At 51.5% G+C, this 17,900-nt stretch overlaps 1 protein-coding gene across 4 annotated transcripts in view; it reads left to right on the forward strand.

Annotated features, from left to right (window-relative positions):
* PACSIN2 (protein kinase C and casein kinase substrate in neurons 2) overlaps positions 1-7,141 on the forward strand; it is a 114,820-nt gene extending 107,679 nt beyond the window's left edge. For 3 of the 4 annotated variants that reach the window (XM_055566020.1, XM_055566035.1, XM_055566026.1), the window contains exons 9-11: positions 1,469-1,591; positions 1,988-2,184; positions 5,365-7,141. In XM_055566020.1, the coding sequence (XP_055421995.1) occupies positions 1,469-1,591; positions 1,988-2,184; positions 5,365-5,477 (433 nt within the window). In that variant the 3' untranslated portion in view covers positions 5,478-7,141. The remainder of the gene's footprint in view (positions 1-1,468; positions 1,592-1,987; positions 2,185-5,364) is intronic. The other variant, XM_055566040.1, reaches the window with a different exon arrangement.
* Positions 7,142-17,900: the final 10,759 nt, after the last annotated feature.

The raw sequence follows: 17,900 nt of genomic DNA on the forward strand, positions 1-17,900 counted from the left end.
AACAGGTGGCACTGAGGTCCTCAGCTCGAGGAGGGTCAGAGTTCCCAGCAGATGAGCGTTACTGTCCTCCTCAGAGCCAAGGCTGCCCTCGGGGCCCCAAGGCCTCTGCGCCCTGCTGAGTTTTAGCACACCTCAGGCTCCAGACCTCCTGGGAAGGGTCAGCATGGTTCCAGAGGCCTTCTGTGTTCCTGGGCATTGAAGCCCCCACCCGCGCTCCCTGGGTTGATGTGGCTGCTCGTCACTCAGCTGCTGTGCCAGTGCCTGGGCAGGTGGGCTTGACTAAGTGACTGCAGGCATGAGCATGTGCCAGGGGTCAGGCCAGCACCTAGGGATGGGGGTAGGGTGGTCCATACCAGCCAGGGCTGCTGCACAAATTCAGTTGCCCAGAACCAACCTCCGGTCAGAAGATCAGCTGGAGAAAGGTGCCAAAGAGAGGGTAGGGCCTTGTGGTCTCAGTCATGTGGCCCAGACACAGGCAGCAGGCAGGCATAGGCCCAGTGCCCCTGGCCAGGCCTGAAACCTGTGTGGCAGTGGCTGGCCACTGGGGGGTCCCTCTGGTGGCATCTGAGGCATGTCTTCTCCTCCCCTCCCCACCCTGGCTGAGCCATCCACCCAGCACTTAGCGTGCCGGCTCCATGCTGACTGGCTAGGAGATAAGAAGTGTTGCTGGCCCGGGCAGCCCTGGCCTGCAGCTTAGTGGTTGGGCCTGCCTACTCAGATGTCCGCGGCGGGGTCCCCAGGCTCTCCAGGCCCGTCTTATCTCGTTACCATCTTGTTCTGTGCTCAGTACCTGTAGTCACTGCATCTCATCACCTGGCTGTCTTCGCTCAGGCCAGGCTGCAATCAGAGTTCTCTTTGGTCCCCTCTGGGCCTGGCACACAGTAGGCAGTTAGCAGACGGGTTTTTCTCTCTATCTGGAGCAGAGAAGGGGTCCTTCCTTTCTTCCTAGAAAGGATTATTCAACAGGCTTTGGTTCTGATTTTGGAAGTTGCAGATCCAGAAGACCCAGGGAGGAGGCTACAGGACCCTTTTGTCGTCAGAAGGAGAGGGCGCTGGGGGCTGTGGGGTCTGGAGAGCCCCAGGCTGAGCCCCACAGGCTGTCAGCCTACCGGCCCTCCACAGAGGGCCAGGTGCAGGACTGCATAGAGAAGCCCTGAGCCCAGATGGACCTGTGCTCCAGCAACAGCCTGTGCACATGCAGGGCTCCTGTTAGGACAGGCTATGTTTAGACACAAGGAGGGAAAATGCAAGTCTTGTTCTTTCTTAGACACTTTAAGCGCATTCAAGAGCCAAAGTGTTGCTAAGTGTTTCACTAAAACAATCTTTCTGCTCCAACACACTCCTCCCATTTGACAGGGAGCTGATTTGTCCCTTCAAATCCTGGCCCTGTGTTCTTGCAGCTGGGAGCACCCGGGACCGTGGGGGCTGCCGAGTTGGGGTCCCCTGAAAGCTCTCTCTCTCCCCGTAGTGACCTTAGTGTCCCGGGCAACCCCGAACGGTCAGCGCAGTCACTGTCCAGCTACAACCCCTTCGAGGATGAGGACGACACGGGGAGCACCGTCAGTGAGAAGGAGGACATTAAGGCCAAAAAGTTGGTGAACAAACGTTTCCCTCTGGCTTCCGTCTCGCTCCCTCTCTCTCCTCTCTCTCTGTCCAAGGTCTCGCCCCCTCGGCACTCAGGGCAATGCATGAGGCCTGCAGGAGGCAGCCCGGCTGGTGGATGGTCTCTGACTTCTCGATTTCTCAGGGAGGGAAGCACCAGTTAACAGTCTGTGGTTGCTTTTTCTCTGCCCTGTGTTAACCCTCGTCAAGGTCCAGCCCATGAGCACAGGAACATGGGTGCTGCTGAGAGGCCCGCGCTCTGCAGGAGTGCCAGCCCAGCCCAAGGGCTCCCCGGTCTCCCCGGGTGGGGTCTGAGGCTCCGAGCAGGGCCTCAGGCCTCTGCCAGCCCCACGCTCAGGACCACTGGGTCAACCCTTTCTTGCAGCGTGAGCAGCTACGAGAAGACCCAGAGCTACCCCACGGACTGGTCAGACGATGAGTCTAACAACCCATTCTCCTCCACGGATGCCAATGGGGACTCCAATCCCTTTGACGAGGACACCCCCTCGGGGACGGAAGTGCGGGTCCGGGCCCTTTACGACTATGAAGGGCAGGAGCACGACGAGCTGAGCTTCAAGGCCGGTAGGTGGGCGCCCGGCTGGCCTCTGGGGCCACTGCTTCCAGCCTGTCCGTTCATTCAGCTACACTGGGTCTTCGTTGCTATGCACAGGTCTTCTCTGTTTGCAGCAAGCAGGGGCTACTCTGCGGTGGCTTCTTTTGTTGCATGGCGTAGGCTCTAAGTGTGTGGGCTTCAGTACCTGCGACTTCCAGGCTCTGGAGCCTGGGCTCAGTAGTTGTGGTGCAGGGGCTTAGGTGCCCCACACCATGTGAAATCTTCCCAGACTGAGAATCTAACCCATGTCCCCGGCATTGGCAGGTGGATTCTCACCCACTGCACCAGCAGGGAAGTCCCAGCCTGCTTTTTTTAGGTGTAGTTCCATTTGTGTGTTCCCCGCCCCATCCCACCTTCCATTTCAAACATGGCAGATGCTCAACACCAAGGGTTAGAAGACAGTGAGGTGCCCTGTGCCTTTGCCCAAGACACCACCCCAGCCAGGCTAAGGCCTGCGCATAAGAGACACAGATCCAGGCCATCTGGCTACCCCGCAGGCTCCCTGGAAACAGTGCCTGCGAGTCCCCAGGGGAGCCTTTCTCCAGAGGCCCCCAGCGGGCAGAGGGGCCCCCAGCACAGTGGTAGCATCCCCATGGCCCCCAGAGCCTCTTCTTGGGGCTTTGCCTTCTACCCTTCCCTGCAGCCCTGCCACCAGCACAGCTTTGTTGCCAGTAGCTGAAACCCGGGTTTTATGAAACAGCCTGGATCCTGATCATATGAGCTCTGTGTGTGGAAATTTTCTATCCTGGTTTCTATTTAATGCTGGCTGCAGTTGAGCAAATGGCTTGCAACCCTCTGTCTGAAGAGCTCTGTCTTAGAGCCTATCCCCAGAGGTTTGGTCAGCCTGGCTCCTGATGGGCCAGAAGGGAGCCAGAGTTCTTCCTTCTGCTTTGCCCGTCCTCGGAACCACCCCAGATCCAGCATCACCCCTAGCCCTCCACTGCAGGGGTGCTGGGCCCTAACTCAGCGCAGGCTGAAGTGCTCCCTGAGTCTCCATCTCTGGGGCAGACCCTGCATCCGGCCTCCTGCCCACCCTGGCTGAGAGCTGTGTCTGACAGCGGCCTTCTCTCAGCCCTCAGAAAGTAGCCAGCTACCTACTCCAGAGCTGGTCATAGGGTGGCTCTGGCTGTTTGTGGGACGTTCTTGTGTGTCTTTAAACACCTTTGTCAGTTTTTTTTGGGGGGGAGGGCCATGCCTTGTGGCTCTCAGGATCTTAATTGCCCAACCAGGGATCAAAGCCATGCCCCCCTGTAGTGGAAACGTGGACTCTTCACCACTGGACCAGCAAGGAATTCCTTTGAGTTTCCCAACATTCTTGACTGGGGTTGTTTTCCCCCTACTTTGTTTACTTTATTTGTTGGTTGACTGATTTTTAATTTTTTATTCTTTCTGAATGTTTTTTTTAAGTTGGGCCCTGTTGTGCGGCTTGCAGGCTTGTAGTTCCCCTGTGAGGGTTGAACCTGGGCCCCAGCAGTGAAAGCGCCGAGTCCTAACCACTGGACCGCCAGGGAGTTCCCTCTAAATCTTATCTTTTGGACTTGTCAGCAATTTTATAGATTTAAAATGTCTCGTTATCAAAAGCAGACTGGAATGAATCTTTCTAATCACCAGTTTACATTTTTACGATTTGGCAGGTTCCAGTTGGTTTTGTCTGTTTTCTGTGTAATTTTCTTCCCCCCACCCCACTGAGGTCACATTAGTTCCCAGCCACACCACTTCCTCCTGTCTGGAGTGTGCCCTGGCTGCTCCCCGCTTCTCTGGGCCTGGGGAGCCTAGGGTCTCCACCTGGTGAGCTTCCCACCACACGCCCCCCTCTCAGAGCTGCTGCCCGTCTGCTCCTGGGAGCCTCGCCCCGCGAGGCCGGATAAGAGACACACCAGGCGTCCGTGTCGGCCCTGCCAGAGCACAGAGAGCCCCCAGGGTGGGAGGAGAGGGGTTTCCCACTCGTGACGCCCACCCTGCGGCCCCCTGCATCGCAGGAGCAGCGATGCTGACGAAGTGGGTCCCTGGCGGCGGCAGAGAGCCGCCTCGTGGGAGTTGGCAGCACGAGGACCACGTGCTCCTGCGTGCTGGCGCCGACCCGGCTCCTTCCATGCTTTCGCCCCTCGTCCTCACAGCGCCTCTCAGTCTCCCAGCAGCTCTGAGAGCCCCGGGTGTGGCCCCGCGGGCCTCTGGGTCCACAGAATGAGGAGTCGGGGGAATGCTGCTAAACAAGATATAACTGCCGGAGGAAAACGGTGCAGCTAAGCCTGAAAAGTGGGCCAAAATGCCAATGAGAAACACAAAGCTGCAAACTGAACAATGAAGACACCTCAGCAGGCCCATCTTCTGCCATTCTCAGAGCTGTCCCTGTGGGCTGGTCACCAGGCCACTCCTTCCTGTCCCCTGGCTCTGGCCTGCTCTGGCCACCCTGAACAGGAGAAGGCCAGGCCTGATCACACCTGTGGTCCTTGTCCCCTGGCCTGTCTCCTTGAGAGGCCAGGCTCCTTCTGTCCCTCTCTCATCTCCGTATCCCCTCCACCTCTCAGGGCCTTGGTGCAAAGTAGAGGCTCCTTCTTACTTGAGAAAACAGAGGCTCGTCAGACTGCAGTAGCACACAGAGCCGTGGGGAGAGTCAGGGCCATGCCAGCGCGCTCTGGGTGTTGGGAAAGCTTGGTTTCTTCAAGTCAGAGGACAGATGCTCTGAGCTCGGTGCTGGGGAGAGAAGAACGGGCCCCCACGCCTCCCACAGCTGCAGTCTAGACACAGACTAAAGGAAGGCATGGAGACCACGGCAGCAGTGCTGGAGGAGACTCAAGAAGACCGTGTGGGCCAGGCTGGGGAGGAAGGCTGTGGGCGGTGGCACAGACCCTGTGGGACGAGGCCTCGGACCTGGCCTGGGCAGTCAGAGGACGAAATCTTGCAGTCTCCGCAGGAGCTCCTCAGGCAACTGAGACTGGCGTGCTTGAGGGGTACTGTGTGAGAGATGGGGGTCTTTAATCTCTCAGAGCCACCCCCCCACTGGATACACAACTTCAGACGCGACTTAGTAGAGGAAGAGCCAGGCCCTCATCCTGCCAGGAGAATGCCTACGCCTCCCACCTATGTTAGAGACCCTCAGCGGGCCCAGGGTGAGGGCTCACCAATACAGCTCCCTTTTTGTCTTGCAGGGGACGAGCTGACCAAAATAGAGGATGAAGATGAGCAGGGCTGGTGCAAGGGGCGCTTGGACAGCGGACAGGTCGGCCTGTACCCTGCGAATTACGTTGAGGCGATCCAGTGACAGGCCGGTGGGCTGGCTGGCGGAGGGATGGAGCGGAGGTCCAGCAGCTCTGTTAGCCGTTGGCCCCCGGGCAGCGGCCCCTCCAGCCAGCCATGTGGGCATCCACTCCTCTTCCTGCAAAAGATGATGGTTCCATTGCTCTTGGCTTCATGGTGTCTCTTGAAGGCAGACAAGCTGGTCATTTCACCTGGAGCTCGGCCCCCTTTCCACAGTGCACATGGAGAGAGCCGATCACAGGAAGCTGCAGGACAACAGGAATCACCGCTGCCCCCTCCCACCCCCCATGCTGTGTGTTGGCTTATCATGGATCCGTGTATTCTTGACCTTGTCTTTCCTCCTCTCCTCCACGTCAATGGTAACGGTGGGTTCCACTAATCCTTGCTCCACTGATTCCTTTCTCTGACAAGTCCCATCACCTGCTAAAACTTAAATGAACAAACTTACATGCCATTTTCTGAGTGAACACTTTAAGGTTTTTAATTTAAAGGCTGTGTACAGTTACTTTTTTATATTCCCATTCTTGATTCATTTATACTTAAATTATGACAAAGGTCGATGTCCACCAGTGGTCTTGAGGCAGTGTCTCTGTCTCCATGCTGTTCTGTTAATCACCCATGCCACTGCCTGGGGCGAGAGCCAGCAGCCTGGACAGACCACGTTTGAGGCAAGAGATTGCAGTGGAAAGATGGGAACACATGGCTGGGTTTCCAAGGTGAATGCTCTCTGCGTTTCGGGTGTCCAAATGTGAGTTTTGCAAATAACCTTATGTAGTCCTCTCTAAAGCCGCCATATTTAAAATCTATTTTCACTCTATTTGTGCTTAAAACTTTACTTTTGCAAATTAACAATTTTATCAGTGATTTTTGAAGGGTTAAAATATAAGACTAACGTTTCAAGTGAATGCATCTACAGTTAAGATGCTCTATATTAGTCTGTCACGTCTTGGTGTATATCTGTATATACTATTTGATATTCAGAGAATCTAAAGAGCTTGTCTACTGTGTTCATGAGACTGAGCGGCTTTTGACAGTGGCTTCAATTAGTAAACTGCTTGAAGACCATCCGGGCATCGGCCTGGCTGGTTGGCTGGGCCCAGTGGAGCCTGCCAGAGGGACATCTGTCCTCGCTGGCCAGCCGGGAGTCCAGTGTCCTCAGCCCAGCTAGCCTTAGTCCCCTGTAGCAGAACACTGTACAAAACTCCTGCGTCTTTGCGAGCAACTGCAGATCTCACTGTCATCCGTGTTCCTCGTGAGCAAAGAAAAGCTGGGTCTCACCCCACAGCACCAGGGTCTCCTGAGCACCCTGCGGCCATCAGGGAGCCGACGGGCTGGGGCAGGAAGCTGCCCTGTAACCATGGGCCGGCGAGGGAGGGCAAACCTTTCCTCTGTGTAACTCAGACATGGGAGAAATGGCTGCCGCCACCACAAGCTATGCATTCTACTTGGTGTTTCCAGTGAGCTTGATGTCTTGCTTGGAAAGTGGATGTGTGTCTGTCTGTCCTGAGGATGTGTGTCTATTTGTCCTGGAAACTTACCAGCAGAATCCTCATTCCTTTGCTACAGATGTACCAAAAATTGTCAACTCTTTACAGTTTAGGAGTTTCTTTAAACGTATAGTATTTTAGAAAAAAAAGAAAAATCAATAAACAGTTGATCTTGTGATTATGACCGTCTCTGTGCTGTGCATGTGCCTCCCACCCACACCAGCTGGTGGATGTGTCTTCACCGGCGTCTGGAGCCAGGCAAGACCCCAGGTGCAAGAGCACTGCCCAGGGCCCATGTCCCTGCCAAGCTAGAGGCCGGGGAGTCGAGGCACCCCGGGTTGCTTCCCTCCCTCCAACCTGCTTCTCTGTGGTCTCGGTGCCCCCAGCATGGGCAGCAGGCTGGCACTTCCCTCCCCCTCCCTGAGGCCCAGACAGCAAGACCAGACCAGAGACCACTCACGGCCCAAGCTGCTTCGAAAACATGTCCTGAGCACCTGCTGTGCGTCAGGCCCACTTCAGTGGCATCATCTGCAAAGAACTGCCCAGCTCCAAACACGCTGCGAATGAGGTGGGCCCTGCTCTCTGCTTCTGAGGAGGCGCTGAGCCCATCAAGGCTGCCCACTGCCCCCGGCAGTCACCAGCTTCCAGTTGCAGCTGGGGAGGCAGCCTCTGCGAGACAAGCGGGGTCAGGGCAGGCTCGCAGTCCCATGGCCTGAGCTGAGCCAGCCGGTCCTGGGCACTCCGTGAGCTCATGTACTGCAATGCCAGCCCACTGGGGAGGCTGGAGTCCCCACTTACAGAAGACGCCCCGTCTGGAAACAAGCCCAGAGCCCTGCCCAAGGTCCTACGACAGAACTGTAGTTCAAACCTGTGTCTGCAGGATTCTTGAGGGCGAGCCCGTTCTCGCTCCCTCCATCAGTGGATAAAGAACAGGGTGGCTGAGCAGGAGGAACCCTCAAGAGTCGGGGTGAAACAACCTCTTTTCTCTGCTTCCTGTGCCCCCCAGAGCTCCTGCAAGGAATCCTGGGAGGCCTGCTGCCCTCTCCTGCCCTGGCCCTCAGGGTGAGCTGGAAACCTTCACCCACCCCTGGGCCTCGTCCTCTCCAAGCCAGAGCGATGCCTGCCTCCCATGGAGGTTAGACTCGGAGTCACAGGCCGCAGGTGCCTGGCACCACGTCCCCTGGCCCCAGTCAGGACCCCCTGGCATCCTTGGCCACCCCTCCACCCTCCTTGCTGGGCCACCAGGTCCCCTTTGCCTCTGTCTTCCCTAGCCCCATTGCCACTGCCCCTTCTCCCCCCACCAGACCATGGCTGCATCCATACCACCCCCTGGGGACCCTCAGCAGCCCACCCCAGTCCCCTCAGCACATGGGGGGTGATATTCCATCCTCTCCAAGCCCCCCCGGTCATGCTCAGAGGGCAAATGATCTCTGACCTAGTGACCCAGACAGCCGCCCCCTGTGCCCCTCACCAGCCCTTTCCCCAGACACCTGCAGGAGGTCTGTGCCCCTCTCAGGGGTTTTCCCTCAGCCGAGCCGCCAGTGACCCCTGGGCTGACTTGTCTCTGGAGGGAGTGAGCAGAAGGGGTGGGGCCAGGCACAGCACCTTGATGGACAGACCTGGGGCTGCCTTGGTGTGGAGGCTGAGGCTGGGGAATAGAAGCTGCTGAGGTCTGAGGCTCATCCCCCGCCAGGTAGGGCCACTGCCAAGCACAGGGCCAGAGGACCCAGGCTGACCCTGCACTCCTGCGGGACAGGCAGCTTCTCAGCCTGCTGTTCGCAACCAGCCTGGGGCTAAACATGAATCAGCTACACACCAGGCCCTGTGCTGAGCACCCCTCCCTGCAAAGAACCTTAGAAACCTCCTCACGACGATGAGCCCCATTTTATAGACCAGAGAGCTTGAGTGGCTTGCATCACACCACACAGCAAGTCAGGGGCAGACGTGGGGTCCAAACTCCAGTGCCCGGCTCCAAAGGGCACTTGTTCTCAAACATCTAGAGGGCTTGTTACAGCCTAGCTTGCCAGGCCACATTCCAGAGTTTCTGAGGCCCAGAGTCTGCATATCTAACAAGTCCCCAGGGGACGCTGACCTGGGGCCACACTCTGAGCAAGACAGAGCTGCCCTAAGTACTGTATCCGTGCGCTCCGTGATTTGTTCATGCAACCAGCAGATGCTCCTAAGCCAGCTCTAGGCCACAGGAGCTGGGCCCTGGGGACCTAGAGATCAATCAGCCACAGTCCGGGCCAAGGAGGCAGGGACAGTATGGACAAAGAGAGCCAGGGAGGGCCTTCCCTGGTGGTCCAGCGGTTAAGGATCCGCCTTGCAATGCAGCAGATGTCAGTTTGACCCCTGGTTGGGGAACTAAGGGCTTCCCGGGTGGTTCAGCTGGTAAAGACTCCGCCTGCAATGCGGGAGACCTGGGTTCGATCCCTGGATTGGGAAGATCCCCTGAAGAAGTGAAAGGCTACCCACTTCAGTATCCTGGCCTGGAGAATTCCAAGGACTGTATAGTCCATGGGATTGCGAAGAGTCGGACACGACTGAGCGGTTTTCACTTTCACTTTGGGGAATTAAGATCCCATATACGGTGGGGCCACTAAGCACATGTACCACAACTACTGAGCCCGAGAGTCACAACTGGAGAGTCCGTGCGCCCCAGTGAAAGATGCCCATGATGCAACCAAGACCCAACACAGCCAAAGAAACAAATAAGGAATCTTTTTTTTTTTATGTTAAAAATTGTTCTAAAAAAGGGAGCAAGCCCAGGGAGCAAGGGACACCAGGCCAGCATGACCTCCCATCCCTGGCAAGGGGCAGGGAGAGCTCAGTGGCAGCCGGGTAGTGGAGAGAGAGGTGCGCCCCAGGGTCGATGGGCACCTTGCGTCCGCAGGCAAGTCCCTTCATATCTCTGACCCTCAGTTTCCTCATCTGGAAAGTGGGGAAATGGTTCCCATCTTTTCTTTTTCATCATCATCTGGGGTCAACAGTGTCAAAGGGCTTGTTAAAACACACAGATATAAGGCACCACTTTATGAAAGTGGTCTCACCCCCAAATACCATCCCAGCTCAAGTGGATAATAACCAAAGTATGCAGACCCCTGATGGAGATGCCAGATCCTCCCCAACCAGACGCTGGGCATGAATGCTTCCTCCAAGCCATATATTCATTCATATACGAAACTGTATATAAGAAGGCTGGACTTCCCACCCCAAAATCTGATAAAATATTTTTTTCTTCTCTGAAACTTAAAGTCTTGCAAAGGTGAAAAGTTGAAGCCAGTGGTCAAGAGCATGGACTGTGAGGTCGTAGTCCCTGCACTCGACTTGACTCTGATTGTGGGACCTTAATTAGTTATGTTACCTTGAACAAAATACTTAATTTCTCTGAGCCTTGGTTTGCTCGTCAATAAACGACAATTGTATTCTGGGGTTTTTTGCTTATTTAAAATGGCAATAGTAAATATTTGTATTTCACTCCATGCCAGAACTTGTTCTAAACTTTTTGACATCTATTAACATTTAACACAGCAACACTCTGAACTACGTAAATATTGTTATTCCTGTTTTCATAGGTGAGGAACCTGAAGCACAGAGAGATTAGGTAACTTGCCCAGGCTGCAGCAGCCACCACACCGCTAGGAAGGCTCAGGCGCGGGTGGCGCAGTGCCGCCCCTGCCCGCTAGGTGGCGCTGTTGGCCTACGAGAGCGCCGGCCTCGGCCGGTGAGGGCGGGCCTGCCCCCAGGGCCGCTCAACTGCAGTTACCTACCAGGATGGGAGTCATCCCGAGTCAGAGCCACCCGACCTGAGAGGACCCCCTATGTACTCTGGACACCACGTTGTCACTGCTGGCGTCAAGTTCATTGGTTCAGGGATGGCGCCTTACCTTCTCTCTAGCCCCAGTGCTTGTGGAACGAAACCGAAAGGAAACCAATCCGTCTTGAACCATCCAATATAACCCAGAGTACACTGTTTTAGACTTCTTTGAATCCTCAGTGGGAAAGGCTAAGAAATGAATGAAGGAAGGAACAGATGAACTGCATAAATAACATCATTCTCTGGAGATTTCCCAGGTGCTAGCTCAGTTGGTAAAGAATCTGCCTGCAACGCGGGAGACCTGGGTTTGATCCCTGGGTTGGGAAGATCTGCTGGAGAAGGGATAGGCTACCCACTCCACGATTCTGGCCTGGAGCCAAGAGTTGGACACGAAGGAGTGACTTTCACTTTCCAGTGGCTGAGGTTCCACATTCCCAATGCAGGGAACCTACATTCAAGCCCTGGTCAGGGAACCAGATCCCACGTGCTGCAACTAAGACCCAGCACAAATGCATAAATACTTTTTAAATTAAAGTAATACTAATAACATCACTATCTGAGGAAAGGATAACTAACACCTGGCTTGGTGAGCAGGCTACAGCCGGGACACACAGCGCGGCAGATGAAGGCCACAGAAACCCGAGTGCCTGGCCCAGAGGCCTGAGAACAGACAGCCCCCAGCTCGTGGCATTTGATCAACAAGGGGCACCCGACTCCACGCGAACCATGTGCAGCTTATCGGCCACTTCCCAGTCAAGAGAGCCGGGCTGCTCCTGCCCCTTTACAAGGTTTTAAAACAACAATGTTGTCGTTGTAAAAGGAGCAAACGTTCAGATGAAAATTTGGAAACTAAGCAAAAAGTATCCAGAAAAACATTACAGTCCTAACATCCAGAGGTAATACCGCTGATGTTCCGGTGCGTTTTTTCTAGTCTTTTCTCTGTACGCACACACACGCACCTGTTTCATTGTCCTTCCGTTAACGTGTGTGTGATTTACAGAATTGGGATCGTACTCTACATGTGGTTTGGTACCCTGCTTCAATCTTTTAATATTTGGTCATGAACTTTCCTCATGTCCCTAAATATACTTCCACTAAAAACTTGTTTGGGGATCTTCCCCAGTGGCTCAGCAGGTAAAGAATCCACTTGCAATGCAGGAGACACAGGAGACGTGGGTTCCATCCCTGGGTTGGGAAGATCCCCTGGAGGAGGAAGTGGCAACCATCTCCAGTATTCTTGCCTGGAGAATTCCATGGACAGAGGAGCCTGGTGGGCTATGGTCCGTGGGTCACAAAGAGTCAGACAGGACTGAGTGACTAACGCAAAAACATGCTTCATGGCTGTGTGATATTTCCTATGTTGTCGTTCAGTCACTCAGTCGTGTCCAACTCTCTGTGACCCCATGAACTGCAGCACGCCAGGTTTCTCTGTCCTTCACCAGCTCCCGGAGCTTTCTCAAACTCATGTCCATCGAGTCAGTGATGCCATCCAGGCATCTCATCCTCTGTCATCCCCTTCTCCTGCCTTCAATCTTTCCCAGCATCAGGATATTTTCCAATGAATCAGCTATTCGCTTCAGGTGGCCAAAGTATTGGAGTTTCAGCTTTAGCATCAGTCCTTCCAATGAATATTCAAGGTTGATTTCCTTTAGGATTTAGGATTGACTGGTTTGATCTCCCTGCAGTCCAAGGGACTCTCTAGAGTCTTCTTTCAGCAGCACAGTTCAAAAGCATCAATTCTTTGGCTCTCAGCCTTCTTTATGTCATGTGTTATAAGTCCCATATCGCTGAGCACTTCTTTCCCATTTTTTTTTTCATTTTTTAAGGCATAATTTACACACAGTAAAATGCACCCTGTTTAGTGTATAATTTGACAAATTCATCTAGTCATGTAACCATCACCACAATCAAGATGTAGAACTGTCCCCTCACCCCTCAGATTTCTCCTTGCTCCACTGTAATCAACCCCTCCTTGTATTTCCAGCCCCTGGAAACCACTGATGTTTTATTTACATAGTTTGACTTTTCCAGAACATCATATGAATAGAATCATACAGCATATAGCCTTTTGAGATTGTCTTATCTTTCACTTCACATAATTCATCTGAAATCCATCTACATGGTTACATGCATCAATACTTTATTTCTACTTACTGTGAGCAGTTTCCATTGAGTGGATGTGCCATGGTTTATCAGTCCAACTGAAGGATATTTGGCTGTTTCTCTAGTTTCTGATGATTACAAATAAATGTGTTATAAATGTTCATGTATAGGTTTGCAAGTATAGGTTTTTGTGTTAACATAAGTTTTCATTTCACTTTTCAATTATTTTTTATAATATTGTAATGTTATAAATATTACAATAATGAGGCTGTATATTGTCACCCTGCTTATTTAACTTGTATGCAGAATACATCATGTGGAATGCTGAGCTGGATGAAGCACATCTCAGATGTGCAGATGATACCACCCTTATGGCAGAAAGTGAAGAGGAACTGAAGAGCCTCTTGATGAAAGTGAAAGAGGAAAGTGAAAAAGCTGGCTTAAAACTCAACACTCAGAAGACTAAGATCATGGCATCCGGTCCCATCACTTCATGGCAAATAGATGGAGAAGCAATGGAAACAGTGACAGACTTTATTTTCCTGGGCTCTAAAATCACTGCAGGTGGTGATTGCAGCCATGAAATTAAAAGACGCTTACTCCTTGGAAGGAAAGTTATGACCAACTTAGACAGCATATTAAAAAGCAGAGACATTGCTTTGCCAACAAAAGTCCACCTAGTCAAAGCCATGGTTTTTCCAGTAGTCATGTATGGATGTGAGAGTTGGACTATAAAGAGAGCTGAGTGCCAAAGAATTGATGCTTTTGAACTGTGGTGTTGGAGAACTCTTGAGAGTCCCTTGGACTGCAAGGAGATCCAACCAGTCCATCCTAAAGGAAATCAGTCCTGAATATTCATTGGAAGGACTGATGTTGAAGCTGAAACTCCAATACTTTGGCCACCTGATGTGAAGAACTGACTCACTGGAAAAGACCCTGATGCTGGGAGGATTTGGGGCAGGAGGAGAAGGAGAGGACAGAGGATGAGATGATTGGATGGCATCACTGACTCGACAGACATGAGTTTGAGTAAGCTTCGGGAGTTGGTGATCGACAGGGAAGCCTGGCGTGCTGCAGTCCATGGGGTTACAAAGAGTCAGACATGACTGAGTGACTGAACTGACTGAGGATTTCAAATCATGTAACCCATTAAAGGAGGTAATGGCATCAGCTTAAATTTTTATTTAAAAAATAATCAATCAAGGGGAATCCCCTGGCAATCTATTCGATAGGAATCTGTGCTTCTACTGAAGAGAGCACAGGTTCCATCCCTGGTGTGGGAACTAAGATCCTGTAAGCTGTGCAGTGTGGCAAAAAAAAAAAAAAAAAAAAACAAAACCCAAAAGGACACTTCTGTGAATTTCCAAAAGTGTGAAATCAAGAAGGACCCTACAGGGTCCTCCTGGGTACAAAAGCCCCTCCGTGTCCCCTGTTTCTTGTTTGTGAAAAACGAGTTTAGTTTCCCAGGACTTCCCTGAGTTCCAATGAGGGAATGCAGAAACAAAGGAGAAGCAGTCCAAAAACTAACTCATCAATGAAGCAGAGACCTAGTTCCTCCTCACAACAATTATCATAACAATCTGATGCATATCTTTGAGTTGTTCTGCAGAAACTAAGCCCCGGCCCCTCTCCCCACCCACCCCAGGTGGAGGATGTTGATGACATGCTGACCCCAGACTGGTTGGAAGGAGAAGGTTCCTGAAACATCACCCTGTTAACTCACCACCAACCAATCAGAAGGAAGCCCATGAGCTGAAACCCTCACCTGAACGTTGTCTTTAAAACCTATTCCCTTGTTGCTCTGCGACACAGGGAGCTAAACCCAGTGCTCTGTGACAACCTAGAGGGGTGGGATGGGGTGGTAGGTGGGAAGGAGGTTCAAGAGGGAGGGAAAGATTTGTATACCTATGATTGATTCATGTCGATATATGGCAGAAACTAACACGATATTGAAAAGCAATGATCCTCCAATTAAAAATAAATGAGTTTATTAATTAAAAAAACAAACATTCCCTGAAAGCCATTGAAGAGTCTAGGTCTTTGAGCATGAGCTGCCCATTCTCCTTGCTTGGTGCCTGCAGTAAAGGCTGTGCTTTCCTTCACCACAGCCCAGTATCTGTTTGCCATGGCAGGCAAGCAGACTAAAGTCTCTTCCGTAACAAGTGCACTGCCTGAGCATATAGAGGTTGGTGGAAATCAGATAAGGCTGCTCCTGATTCCATGAAGTCATGTTCAAAAGTATCTGCCCTGTACAGAAATGGCATGTCTAAGAGCTAGTGTTCACTTTGTAAAGAAAAAATACGCTGCCTGCCATTCCAGTGCTACAAGGCTCAAGCCAGTACCCACTGCGGTCACCCTCTGACAGTGCACTGAGGGGGATTCAGAATGGAGACCAGCAGAAAGCATGTGCTTTGGATACTGGCCCCTAGATAGTTAAGATACACAACTAAGGAAACACTTCAGAGACTGCAGATTCTTGTGTCTTCCCATAAAGAGAAAAGTGCTAAAATCATTGAGATGTCTGTTATTTGTGATTTGCAATGATCTTTGGATGTTCAATGACCACTTTTTCCGGGGGGAAAAAAAATCATATATATCCAGGCTCCTCCCTTACCTCTTTGAAACAATACCTGAAGGTAGTGTGAGAGGCAGTCTCCTGGGCTGCCGTCCTCAGTAAGGCACTGGACAAACGGCACTTGCAGCTCTTATGTTGTGCCTTTGTAAGTCAGAGACTTGTTCTCAGCACAAACGAAAGTCCACAGGGGCAATGATAAGGTCTGTGCTTATTCTCACTTTGTGATCCATCATATGACTGTCTAAGCATGTCTAGTTTTTCCTAGAGTGGCACTGGGCTTTCAGCAAGGTCCTGTTCAACAGAATAAACTAAATATTGGGTTGGCCAAAAAGCGTGCATGCACACGCATTCATGCCTGACTCTGCAACCTCAGAGATTGAACCCGCATCTTTTGTGTCTCCTGCATTGAGCAGGTAGATTCTTCACCAACTGTGCCACCTGGGAAGTTGAAGTTGAAGCGTAAGTCACTCAGCCATGTGCAACTCTTTGTGAGCCCATGGACTGTAGCCTGCCAGTCTCCTCTGTCCATGGGATTCTCCAGGCAAGCATACTGGAGTGCATAGCCATTCCCTTCTCCACAGCTCTTCCTGACCCAGGGATCAAACCTGTATCTCTTGTGTCTCCTACACTGAGCAGGCAGATTCTTTACCAACTACACCACCTGGAAAGCCCCTGGCCAAAAAGATCATTGGAGTTTTTCCATAAGATGTTACCTGGCTACAGGTAACATAGCTGTTATGTTGTTACCTGTGAGTAAACCAGATGTGAACATCTGGTATACCATGGCATACCAGGCTGTCTTCATAAAAAGTAGAGAGCAAGGACAGTACCCAGAAGACAATGTGGACCTGTCTATTGACTGGGCCCTTCTATTTCTCTCAGATCTGAAGCAATGAATTTCTGCCTAGACTCTTCTGAGAGCAGGAGGACTTCCTATCCTCTTCAGGATTTGGGATTACTGAATTCGGCTTCTACCCCTGGCAGCCATGGCTCTTTGCCTATGGCCCAAGGAAAACTGAATTTGATGCTTTTGCTTTCTAGGAGAGAAGGAAGTGGGTGGGCTTCTACGTCCATGCACCAAAAGTTGGATCCTTGCCCAACAAGGTGTTTCTTTCCGTCTCTCTTGTCTCCATCTTTCTTTTGAAGAAAGACTTCTGATGGAGGTTTTATAGAAAAGACGTTGTGAATGAAGACAGTAAGCTCTCTTTGTTTCTGAGGCCCCTAGCTATTCTAAACTGACATGCTAGTCCATGCTTGGCCTCGAAGAATTCATTAAACTTTTAACTGACTTCCTTTTGCCCACTTGTATGGAAGCCACCTCTTTCCCCTGTTCTTCGCCAAAGGTGACAGAGTTCTGTGTTCCATCTGTCTTGGGGAGGTGCATCTCTCTTTGGAATTCTGTGTACTTGGTTGCTTTGCAACCTCAGTCCTCTGATGGGCTCAAGTTATAATTTTAAACGTTATCCAGTCGTTTCTCATTATTATGCTGAATCACATTCTTCTCAGCTTTCTACATTCTAAGCCTTTTCCACACATCCTTACTGAATATATTCTATGTGTCAGGCTTTGTTTTAGGTGCTGGGGATAGAAAGATAGACACAATACATCTGATCTCAAAAACTTATATTCAGTTGAGAGGAGTATGACATATTAAGGCATTAGGTGTAATAAGTTCTATGAAGAACACTTAAGCGGATGAGAAAAAAACACTGATGATATTTTTTTTCCTTTAGTCCTTTTATGCCTCAGTTAGTGTAGATACTGTCTACTTTTCATTGTACATTTTTTTCTTCTCAGAGTGGACAATACCCTGAATCTGATACATAACTTGATAAATTATTCTCATCAGAAAGGGTATTCTGTGTCGGGTCAAACCAGTACCGAAGGACACAAAGTTCAGGGACTACAGCAGTGTTGTTGTTGTTCAGTCATTAAGTTGTGTCTGACTCTTTGTGACCCCATAGACTGGAGCCTGCCAGGTTCCTCGGTCCATGGGATTCTCCAGTAAGAATCCTGGAGTGGGTTGCCATTTTCTCCTCCAGGAGATCTTCCTGACCCAGGGATCAAACTTGTCTCCTGCACTGACAGGCAGATTCTTTACCACTGAGCCACCAGGGAAGTAATACTTTGATTCAATACAAGGAAGAACTTTCAGTCAGAGCTGAAACTTACTGCAAAAGTAACTTACTGTTCTGGAAGGTGATATATTTCCCTTCCTTGGAATACTTCCAGCCCTGCAAGCTTCCAGCTTCCCTGAGGGTATATAACCAGACTGGCTGAGAGAACACGCCTCACGGCGCCTCAAAAGCAGAAAGACAACTGCCCAAGCCTTTCCCTGGGTTCACTGGGAGGCTGCTTTACTGCACTGCCCAGCACTGATTCCCCAGCCCTAACCCCATGGTAGGGAGGAGCAGCCCAGCTTCAGAGAAGTGATCTGACCAAGAT

This window comes from Bubalus kerabau, chromosome 1 (assembly GCF_029407905.1).
Source record: "Bubalus kerabau isolate K-KA32 ecotype Philippines breed swamp buffalo chromosome 1, PCC_UOA_SB_1v2, whole genome shotgun sequence".
Classification (NCBI taxonomy): domain Eukaryota; kingdom Metazoa; phylum Chordata; class Mammalia; order Artiodactyla; family Bovidae; genus Bubalus; species Bubalus kerabau.